At 34.4% G+C, this 11,302-nt stretch overlaps 1 protein-coding gene across 4 annotated transcripts; it reads left to right on the forward strand.

The window, feature by feature from the left end:
* Positions 1–1,256: 1,256 nt before the first annotated feature.
* Positions 1,257–10,563, forward strand: BIM2 (BES1-interacting Myc-like protein 2). 4 transcript variants are annotated; one of them, XM_088213128.1, is made up of 8 exons: positions 1,257–1,415; positions 1,563–1,700; positions 1,899–1,983; positions 2,907–2,976; positions 3,074–3,169; positions 8,917–9,320; positions 9,593–9,722; positions 9,949–10,563. In XM_088213128.1, the coding sequence occupies exons 2-8, from the start codon at positions 1,571–1,573 to the stop codon at positions 10,048–10,050; spliced, it is 1,017 nt and encodes a 338-aa protein (XP_088069254.1). In that variant the 5' UTR covers positions 1,257–1,415; positions 1,563–1,570; the 3' UTR covers positions 10,051–10,563. The 4 variants fall into 4 exon arrangements, with proteins under 4 accessions (XP_088069254.1, XP_088069255.1, XP_088069256.1 ...); XM_088213129.1 differs by having other exon boundaries at positions 1,265–1,415; positions 1,555–1,700; XM_088213127.1 differs by lacking the exon at positions 1,257–1,415 and having other exon boundaries at positions 1,457–1,700.
* The last annotated feature ends 739 nt before the right edge of the window (positions 10,564–11,302 follow it).

Here is an 11,302-nt window from a genome sequence, read left to right on the forward strand (position 1 = left end):
CATAGGTCTTGAAATATTTATTACTATTTTTGTCTTTTATCCTATATGCATCTTTTGTCTAGTAAATAACTTATTCAAAATAATAAATGTATTTTACTAATAAAATTTCAAGATAAAATATCAATCACTTATAATTTTATTTGTGAAATTAGCATTGGAAATTAACTTTCTTGTTATTAAATTATTATTGCAAAAATTCAACAATAATATTATTGAGAAACAGAAGCATGCATTATGATTTATATAAGTATTTATTAATTAAGTCAAATTTTAGATACTAATTTTATAATTTAGATGTTTCAGATTAAATTATCAAATTAATCGTTAAAATTTAGTATTTGTTCTAATTTAATTTTTAATTTTTATCAAATTTTTTTAAATGAATAAAAAATAAAATTTAAATTTAAATAGGCTTTAACGATTTGATAATTAAATTATTATGTAATTGAAGCTACAAATTTTTTCTAATTTTAGAAAATAATTTTTTTTGTTATGTTGGATAATTTAAATCCTAACTTGCTCAAAAGGTGAGAGGGTGGTCATGTGAGCAACGTGAGGAAACGGTCGTTACTTTTGTTTTATTGTCTAACCCTCAAAACTACCGTGGCTCCAGCTGCTTATACGTTAGTTTCCACTTCCTCACGTGAATCCCGTCTTCTCTCCGATATATATATATATATACACACACACACACACATAGATCTGAGAATGTTGAAAAAATGTGTTCATAATTAAATTTTTAAGTAATTTAAAATATATCAATTTTTATTTTAAAAATAATAAATAATAAACATTTAAATGAAGTATTAATTTCAAACAATAAACAATATTTATAATTTTAATAAAAAAATATTATTTACTCTAAATATTTTTATAACTTGAGATTATATTAAAAATAAAAAAAATTAAGATTAAATTGTAGACTTATTTTTCACTTCTTAAACTTATATTTAAAATACTAATAAATAATTTATTTTGAAAGTTATGGAACACGGAAATTAATTTAAATCTACGGATAATTTCTGAAACTCTCTACACTGACAGTTGATAAGAAAACACCGTTGAATCGCTGATGGAGCTCAAGTATTTAGAAATTCTAGGCCCACTCATGCAAGCCAACTGAGAAACACGTATACAGCACCGTACACGTGTCTCAGCAAATAAACAAACGGCCAAAATTTGTGACTTCACGAGAAGCCCATGGGCTAATCCATATGCCATCTTTTCTCCACTTAGACCCGTTTCATTAGCCACTGATGAAACCAGAACAACCCCAGAGCTAAACTGGTTTAACAACCGTGCTTGTGTTTCTTTCTACCCGGTGAAGAAGAAGACAGAGAAAAGAGAAAAAACAAAGACCACCCCCCCCAAAAAAAAAAAAAAAAAAAACAGAAAAGAAAAGCACCTGCTAAAAGGTATTGCCTTTTATTTCCGTCTTCCTAGTATGTTTATTTTTTTTTTTTGAAGATATCCTTTGCGAGGTTTTTCATATATTATGATGGTTGATATTCTCTTCGTCAATTTAACATTTGGGTTATGTTGCGATCATTTGAGAAAATTAGAAGAGAAGATGAGAACAGAGAAGGGAAATCCAGAAGAGGATGAGTACGAAGATGAGGAATTCGGTTCCAAGAAAGAAGGTCCATCGTCAAATGCTCCTGCAACAGCCGTTAACAATAATAATAATAACAAAAATAAAGGTATCATTAGATCTAAATTAAAAAAGATCCCTCTTTTTGTTCTTATTATGTGATGAGTTTTTCTTGGTTTTGTTTGTTTATGGATTTTATAAAGTGGGTAAAGTCTGATTTTTTTTTTCTCTCGTCTGGGTTGTTGAGCCTTTCTTTTCCCAAGGATAGACTATATAAATTTTTTAATTTGGTTTTGTGTGGAAGTAGACGGGAAGAACAATGATAGGGCTAACGCTATGCGATCCAAACATTCTGTTACTGAGCAGCGGAGGAGGAGCAAAATCAATGAGAGGTGTGCCAATTCTGTTACATTACGTCTTCTTTGTATGACCTTGTATTCACATCTGGTATCTTCTTATTTTTTAGTTGAATGTACAATTCAATAACAAAGCATAATTTTCTGATGATGGAGATATAGAGATTGCCAAGGTATTGTTTTTAAAGCCAGAAAGCAAAGCTGTCTCTGCATAAACTTTCAAAATTATTTAACTAAACAACTTGTATAAATAATGCTTGATACAAACGACTTGTTGCAAGTTTGGAGGAGCAAACATGCTCTCTTTTCAGACGTTTGTGTTATGTGTTTTAGAAGGGAGGAGACCCAGGGTCACCTCTTTCTTCACTGTGATATGGCTTGGGAACTGTGGACTATGTTGTTTGATACCTTTGGTTGCTGTGGGTTGCTCCCCATTCTCTCGAGTATTTCGTGAACTCATCTTTTTATGGGCATGAGGTGAGGAATGAGGCTAGAATATTTTGGAGAGGGCCTCATTTGCGGGTTTCTGGGTGTGGTGGTTGGAGTGCAATTTTAGACTCTTGGAAGACTGACGGTTCCCAATGCAATTTCTTTATGGGCTAAGGCTCATGGATGTCTTAGAGATATTTCTGTATCTTTTTAACATAGAAATTGGGAGAGGGTGGGGGAAGGATTTTGTTTTGACCTTTATTTTATGTTTTTGGCTTGGCATTCTGTTTTTAGGAGAGTTTTGGCGAATTTCTGATCCTATGCTTTTGTATTTCTCGAAATGCTCTCTTTACTGATAATATCTTTTCTTTTATCGAAAAGAAAAAAGAAGCGTAGCATGTCGTGCTTAGTTGTGGGACATATTGCTTTACCACATCTGAGAAAGGTTCAATGATGTTAATTATTAATTCCGACTTCTTTAAAGTTTCTACACCATTGAGCTTGATGAACCATGGCATGTTGATTTTCAGATTTCAGATATTGAGAGATCTTATACCCCACAGTGATCAGAAGAAAGATACAGCCTCCTTCCTTTTGGAGGTATATCAAAGAATTTTGCATTTATTATGGCATTCGTTGAATTTTAGTTTATGAACTTTGCTTTTTTTGTCAACTGACTATTGTTATTCTTTTGCAGGTCATTGAGTATGTCCACTATTTACAGGAGAAACTACAGAAGTATGAGGGTTCATATCAGGGATGGAGTCCGGAGCCCACAAAGCTGGTGCCATGGGTAAAGTTGCGAAAAATCAACTGTTGATCTTTTTCTGCTTATTGATAGTTTGTTTTTTATGGGTCTAAACGTTTCTTCATGTGTTGAATGGGCTGCATCTTACACAGTTTGTGGCTTTGGCAAGGAGATGGTCTTTCAGTCTTAGTTACTTATCATTATTTGAGCATATTATCTTTGTTTTCAAGATATATAAGTGTAATACAGTTCTTTTGTAACTATTTACCGAAATAAATCGAGTTGCTACTTTGAGATGCTTTGGATAGAGAGTGGTGCAATTAAAGGCCAGATATACATGTAAAAGTATTTGGTCCTAGAATCTTTAAACCTTTATGATCCATTAATGACAGCTAATATGGGGATTTACGGTAATGTAAATACAAAAAATGATCTTTGTCGAGAGCATCAAGAATTTGACTTTGTGCATTGACATATTGTACCTACAATTTCTTTTGAAAAGAAAAATAAATATTTTAAACATAGGCAGCAAGGGGTTGCTACCTACGTAAAATGGAGACGGAAATAAAAGGTCATGCACAAGAGAACCAAACAAAAGATTCCCCAAAATCTTCTCCATTAAGGAGAGTGTGGCCTTTAAACAAAATAAAGAAGTTACAAGCTAGTGGTCTCTAAGACCAAAATTAGATACAGCTCCCCTAAAAAACTTTCTATTAACTCTCTGCTTCATTTGTTCAGAAAATGGTATGAGAAAAAGGCCCAGAAGCTTCTTTTTTTTCTTGTGAGCTTTAATTTCTTTTGAAGCCGGCAACTTGACCTTAACAGAACCGCTTACCATCCACTTGATACCCATTAAACTAAAAGTCGAATTGATGCAAGAACAAGATCCAGAATTGAAATAGTTTTATATTAAGAAAGGTCCATGTAATTATTGTTTTACTTAGTATTTTTAGTTTATTATTTTGGTAGATACTTGAAACTTAGTGTATTTATGCAGGTATAAATTATAGAAACTTTTAATTTTCTCCTTTACTGTTTTAATATTTTCCTTATTAGTTATAATTAATGCCTTTAAAAAGGCAGTAACAATCAATAATAAGAAGATTGATAGTAATGGACTAAGAATTTCTTTCTTTAAGATTTTATTTCATGTTATCTATCTATCTTCATTCTTGTAGTTATTATTCTGCATGACGAGTTTTGTTCAATTTATTTTTCCCTATAAAGTTAGTCTAATGGCTATTCGTTTTTCATCAATCGGTATTAGAGCCTAACTGCTACCCATGCATCTGCCGAAGATCTACTATTTGGAGGAAATAAAGAAAAAACAATTGTTCACAGCACAACTTGGCAGTCTAAACCTTTCTTGAAAAAAGAAAAACAAGAAGAGAACATATTTGGAAAACAATCTAGAAGTCTCCCATATTGCATAATACCTCCATCATCTCAAGTCGCTCACAATGTCTAGAGAGGTTCAAGCGGTCCATACTTGGAGCCACAGCTGTAAACTCTGCTTGAAAGCTCTTCGCTGCATTTTCTAGATCTCCCCTTTCCGAGCATCTCAGGTAAGATTAACTGCTTATTTAGGACCACCCCGACCAGAGATAGCTGTAGTTGGCAGCCCTACCTTCACCGCTGACTGGAGGCAATGTGTTTATCTAACGCGCTTGCGACTTGTGAATTGGCAAGTGTTGTTTGACCAGTTGACACAAATTTTGTTGCTCTTGTTTGACCAGTCGGATTCAAGCTCTTATAGACCAGTTTTGGATTGGACTGGTCAAACAAGAGAAGTCAAATTTTTGTGAACTGGTCTATACCAGTTTTGCACTGGTCAAACTGGCTCCCAATGTTTTTCAATGTCTATAAACTTTGAGTTCAGTCTGGTCAAATTTGAATCACGTGGTCACTTTTAGAGTAAATAAAAGTTAAAGGTGATATCTTGACATGGAACTCTATATATTATAATCATATCTGGTTACATGTGATACCTTGTCCCAAGTTTTTGGTCCATATGGATGGATAGAAAGTATTGAAATACTTCCATATAATCAAGTTTTTATCTAGTATCAACATCTTAAACATGCTGTCGATGCTAGAAATTCTCTAAATGGTCGATGCATTTATGTCAAATTGTTGTTGGATGAATAATCACACATTTGACCTAAATGCAAAAGCCAAAGAATTATGAGATTGTTTGCAACAGTACAAGAGTAGAGCTTTAGAGTGTACATATTCCTATATTAGAAGATGAGATCTTGAAGTTTCTTATGAATCATCATGGGCAGCACTAGGGACATTAGCTCCAACTGAAGTTATTTCCATTGATGTTGACCTTGTGAAGCTCCTTTTATGCCTCATTCTCCTATCCGAGTTGTTCTTGTTGTGGTAGTAAACAGATTTCTTAGAACAATTTCATTTTGCCTTGTTGGGTTTCACGATCATATGGAACCAATAATTTTGGTTAACTTTAGCCTTTTTATGGAGATTATCACAATTCTTGACTTTTTGAAAGTCTTTTCAATTGTGATGATTTGTTGTTTCAAATTCAAGTCTGAGTTTCATCAAGTGACATAGAAACGATGTATAATAGGAAGATATAGATTTAGAATGGTTTTAGTATGAAGAAAGGTCAATGTAGTTATTGCAACTATTTAGTATTTTTATTAACTTATTTTGGTAGATTTTAAATTATTAGAAATTTAGGTATTTAGTTAGGTTTCACAATATAGCAACCTTTTATTTCCCCTTTTATTATAATCTTTCTTATTGGTTGTAATTAATGCCTATAATAATCATAATTAATAAGAAGATAGAAGATGATGTATTAAGCATTTCTGTTGTTAGGGTTATCTCTCTGTTTCCTTTCTTTTAGTTATTTTTGTGTCTAATCTATCCCATTTGATTTATTCTCTCTATATTTCTTCATCTTGATCTCCAATTTCTTCTCTATGTTTTTGTTTCTAACCTAAATTTTCTTTATTTTGAAACTAATTTTAAGCAAGTTAGTTTCAGGCCTACTTGCACTACATCATGAATCCCACAGCTTTCTCCCGTTTTGAGCACCATAAAAGAAGATACCTAGGGAAATTTTATCTTGCATGTAAAATGAGAACTGATTGGTGATGAAATAGTCCCTTTTCCTCAAATTATCTGCGAGGCTTGCCAAACCAAAAAAGGTTAAGCAAGGGGCTTTATGTTTCCAGATTGGCTTCCAGGGGAGTATTCAGGATTAGTCACAGTTCAAGAGGGCAAAATAGCAACATTTGATCGACAACCTCCCATTCTTGGTGACTTTCCAAACTGCCTCGTATTCACTGCACTGGTTCATTGAGCAATTCCAGGGCTGCAAACAAATTACTGAATTCCTCAATCTCTCAATAATTATTGTAGATATCATGGAGGACAATGTGCTATGAGCCACCTTCCACAGTATCCTCAGATAAATCCCCTACTCTGGCTTCTTTGGCAAGGGCTAAACAATTGTTGCTAGGTGATTGGATTTTTAAAGGTTGATCCCCACGCCACAAATCCTTCAATAATCTCACTCTACGAACAGTACCTACATTGACATGAATAAGTCAGCAAAGTTAGGCCACTCCCCCTGATCCATTTTCACAACCTCATTCCATAGGCTCTTGTGCTCAAACTTGCCATCCAGCCCATTTGTGAGCCCATATCTCACTTGGAGTACATTTCACCACGGACTTCCCAACTAGTGAGGAAAGTAGTATTATAACTAAAAATATTCAACATAATGTTGTTAGTCTTGGATTGAACCAGTTTGCTAGTGTTATGAGTTTTAATCAAATAAAATAGCAGCTAGTTTTTCCATTAGTATTTAAACAATTACAAGGACAGATCAAATGGAAAATTCAGTTTCTGTTTAGCGTTTTATGTTCACTATCAAGTTTTTTTTTTTTAGATTTATATGTTTGATTATGTCTGTTTCTTTCTGATTCTTCTAGAAGCAGTTCTTGGGTTTGTGTTGACAGTTGTTTTTGCTGTACTGTCCCATAGCCTGCTGTTATTTTAACCTATTTAAATTTTAATAGAAAAATAAAATTAAAAAAGGAATAATTTTACTTAAGTTTTGAGAACTTTAAATGAATAGATTGTTGGATTCTTTCATAATAAAGACCGATCATTTTAGTCAACATAAGGCAGAAAGGAAGGAAGTTGTGGTGCTCATACTTCGGATCCTCTTTCAGTTTCTAAATTTCCAAATAATAACAAGATCCTAAAGTGGGGAACATAGCATTTAGTATTAGAGCCTGCCATTGTAGGTGATCTAAGATCTCTTGAGCAACAACTTGAGACTTTTTGCAAATGTACCCGGAGAATTGGGCATTGCAACATCTTGAGCAGGAGCATGACAGGGATGAACAACAAGATTTAACAATTAAGTTAGAAGAAATTTTGATGAAATTTTTCAAGCACCAGTCTACATGTCAAAAGGGAAGAGAAGATAGTCTTATTAGGGGAAGACATTACTGGCAGCCTGAAACTGGATTGGGAAATGATCAGGCTGATGCTTGTCATCAGAACAACATTGGTGGGTGTTGATTGGGATTTCCATCTCCAAGGCAACAGTTGTTGGGGTGCACTTCCCAAAAAACTTTTGTACCCTGCAGATTATGAAATTATGCAAGATTCCAAAGCAGGATAGAAATTGTTCTAACGCTAAAAGGAGGTTGGTTGCAGATTTTATTCCGCTCATGGAGAACTGATAGACATTGTTTTGAGACTAGTTGAAGGCCTCCTGGTTACCCTGACCTCAAGCAGAAATTTACTTGGGAAATTTCATCTGTAATGGTTAATTACAAATTTTATTCCATATGTCAACAGGATATGCAGATGTGGAACATGTCTCTCCTGCAGATGCTTTTTAGAGGTTTTATTCTCCACCATTTTATCTTTTGTGCTTGAGGAGAAGTTCATTTTCGAGAGAGAGAGTGGAATTATAAGCTTTAATCAAATGAAACAGCAGCCAGTACCATTAACATTTTAAATAGTTGTAAGGACAGATCATTATATGGAAGATACAGTATCTGTTCAGTTTTCTAACAGCTTACTACCAGATTCTTATTTAAAAAAAATTTAAATGTTTGATTATGTCAATTTCGACGGTACTGCTAACCAATATGGCCGTTAATGGAAAAATAATATGCTAAGTAGATAATAATTTCAGAATTGTTTCAAGTACTTTCTTACTTAGAGTTCGTTGGATTATTTAACATTTCCAAATCATTTTTGTCAAGATAAGGTATTGCAGCAGTCTTACTTGGTAAATCCTCTTTCTACTTTTGCAACTTTCAAACTCGTAGCAAGATCCTAAAGTAGGATCTTAACAGCGAGTTTCTAGAAACCATTAAAAGAACAGTTGGGTTTGATTCTATTAAATTTCGTTCTTTTAAACTCACTTGCAAGCTTATCCTTTTTAAAATTGGCGATAAGGTTTTGAACTTCATAAAGTTGACATTCAAAAGTTATATGGGAAGTTTATTTTTACTGCATTGTTTATTCTTGATTTATATAGTGCTTATCCAAGAGAAAGTAATTTGCTTCTAGATGGTTTTCTTTCTACTGTTTGAATTTAAATGGTCAGTTAGGGTTCACTTCTTTACCTTCTTGAAAGCAATTTTGCCTCTTTTTAAAGTATAGCTCTCTTGTTTCTGTTGGGGGTATGAACAGTCATTGATGTTGCTTATTTTTGTACAATAAGCTGACTATATTTAATAGCAATTTAGTTATGCTTTTTAAAATTTAACTATTATTCTTTTGGCTGAACACAGAGAAACAGTCACTGGCGGGTTCAGAACCTTGTAAACCACCCTCAAAGTATAAAAAATGGTTCTGGTCCAGGGTCAACATATACTGGGAAGTTTGAAGAAAACAATATAACCATTGCCCCAAGTATGCTCACTGGCTCGCAAAATCCTCTCGAGCCTGATGCTAATAGAGATGTTGCCTGCAAAGTTATGGACCGACAGCCTGAGTTAGCAAGTAAGGGAGTAGCTTTGCCCATGCCTTTGCAGGCAAACATGGCTGCTCAAGGTGATTGTGTTCCTGCACACCCTCTTCAAAGACCTGTCTCTGACGCTCAAACAAGTGAGTGTGTCAGTAGCGATTCACTGAGCCAAGAGGAGCTAAATATTGAAGGGGGAACAATTAACATATCCAGTGTTTACTCGCAGGGGTAGGTAAAGCTAAATTTACTCTTTATCCTCCGTTTTTGAGAGTTGGGGAGGGGACAGGATGTATCTGCAATCTTTAAGAAGCATGAAGCTTTCCTGGAAGCATATGACCTACCACCAATGACATGACTTCATTTATTTGGATTCTGATATTTTTTTTTTTCCCATCTCTAAGCTTTTTTGTCCACTCACCGTCAAACTTTGTTTGTCTTTGTGTGTTAAGATCATAGTTGACAATTACTAACAAGCACATTAATAATTCAATTCTTGTCAGGTTATTAAGCACTGTGACACAAGCATTGCAAAATGCAGGCGTAGATCTATCACAGGCGAACATCTCCGTGCAGATTGATCTCGGGCGGCGGGCAAATAGGGGTATGACCTCTGGAACAGTTTCAGCCAAGGTATGATTTGGAAAACAACAGAAAATAATTAGATCCTGTAGCAGTACATGTTAGTATCAGGTTGCATCTCACCTTTTTCTACTCCCTTGTGAGGGCCCTTTTCCTTTCTCAGTTCTGTTACATTATTTGTAACAGATGTTAAGAACGATGTTGTGATTACAGCTCATAAAGAACATGTCTTATTTAAAAACTGCTATGGATCTTATAGTGTCTTCACTATTTCTAGGATCCTCAGAATATGTCTTCTGGCAATCAAGCAATGGCGCATCCCAGGGATGTGAGCGGTGAAGAGGACTCTGATCAAGCTCAAAAGCGACTGAAAACATAAGACCAGTATGACATTTTCTGAGTCTTCATTTTAGTCCACCTCTTTTTCTGCTTCTTCTTACCTAGCTACTCCAGCAGGCTTCCTCTTTGGTTATTGTAAATGCTGCGCTTCTGCTTTGTCTGGGTTTTTACTATGTCTATGGAGTTCATGCTAAGATCTATTTCCTTATATTACATATTTCAATGGAGTTGCTCTGAAAGATTTTTGTTGAGGGGTTGCCTTTACCTTTGTCATGCTTGCACCCCACATGTTGGTTGCAAATACCATATGAAATGGATCCTTCTGGGGTCAAGTTCCTGGGAACAACTCCCTTAACTATTCATGCATTTTTGTTGTGCTGATATGTAATAACATAGTGTCTTTGTAATACAAATTGATCACTAGCCTCATCTAAGTGCATTTACAGTGACCTTTCCTGTAGAAAGCTCCGAAAAGTCAAATTAACTATACTTTGATGTATTAGTTTTTGTTTGAAGACTTCAAATGCAATGTTAGTGAGCCTTCATATCTGAAGTGACAACAGAAAGTTGTTTTGTTTGTCAGAATCAAGATACATATGTATTCGTATATATATATATAATGTATCACGGTATATTGAGTGACAATAATGGTAATAATTTTAAGAGAAGAATATATTTGCGACTCACATCCAGAAGTTCTAAAATTTAAAGAGTTTTTTCAAAGGGCATAATGAAAATAGCAGCTTGAGTTTGAAATATATTCTTAGCAAAGCTTGGGATCATTTGAACAATGAAAAAGTTATTTTTCAGCATGCTACCATTGAGCAGTTAGGTGTCGTTAGAGATGAGATGAGAAAGGCTAATTAGCCTTCTTCTACTGTGCTTGGCTTCTTTTATATGCATTCTTTCCCTTGTGTGAAAGAAAAAAAAAGAAAAGAAAAAGAAAATCTCGAATATTACTGTCTTGTTTGAGAACAAATCACTCACACGATCTGAAGTGCACTTTTGAAATTTTGAAGCAGTTAAAAGTGATGCATTTCCATACATCATTGTCGACATGACATCATCTTTTAATATTATTATAGGAGAGAGTATAGATCAGGGCCCTGGAGGAGACCAAAATTTGGTATTTATTTATAACTTTTTGAGTTTCAAGTGACCATTTAGATATTGGAAGAAACACAAGAAAGCTCCAATAGCTGGAAATGGATCCATTTCTTGGTTGCTGTTAGGGTAAGTTGGGATGAGGACATGGGTTCAGCAGAATGGAGAGCAAGGACAGTTGGTTTCCC

Source organism: Carica papaya, chromosome 2 (genome assembly GCF_054855325.1).
Source record: "Carica papaya isolate Zhongbai chromosome 2, ASM5485532v1, whole genome shotgun sequence".
Taxonomy (NCBI): domain Eukaryota; kingdom Viridiplantae; phylum Streptophyta; class Magnoliopsida; order Brassicales; family Caricaceae; genus Carica; species Carica papaya.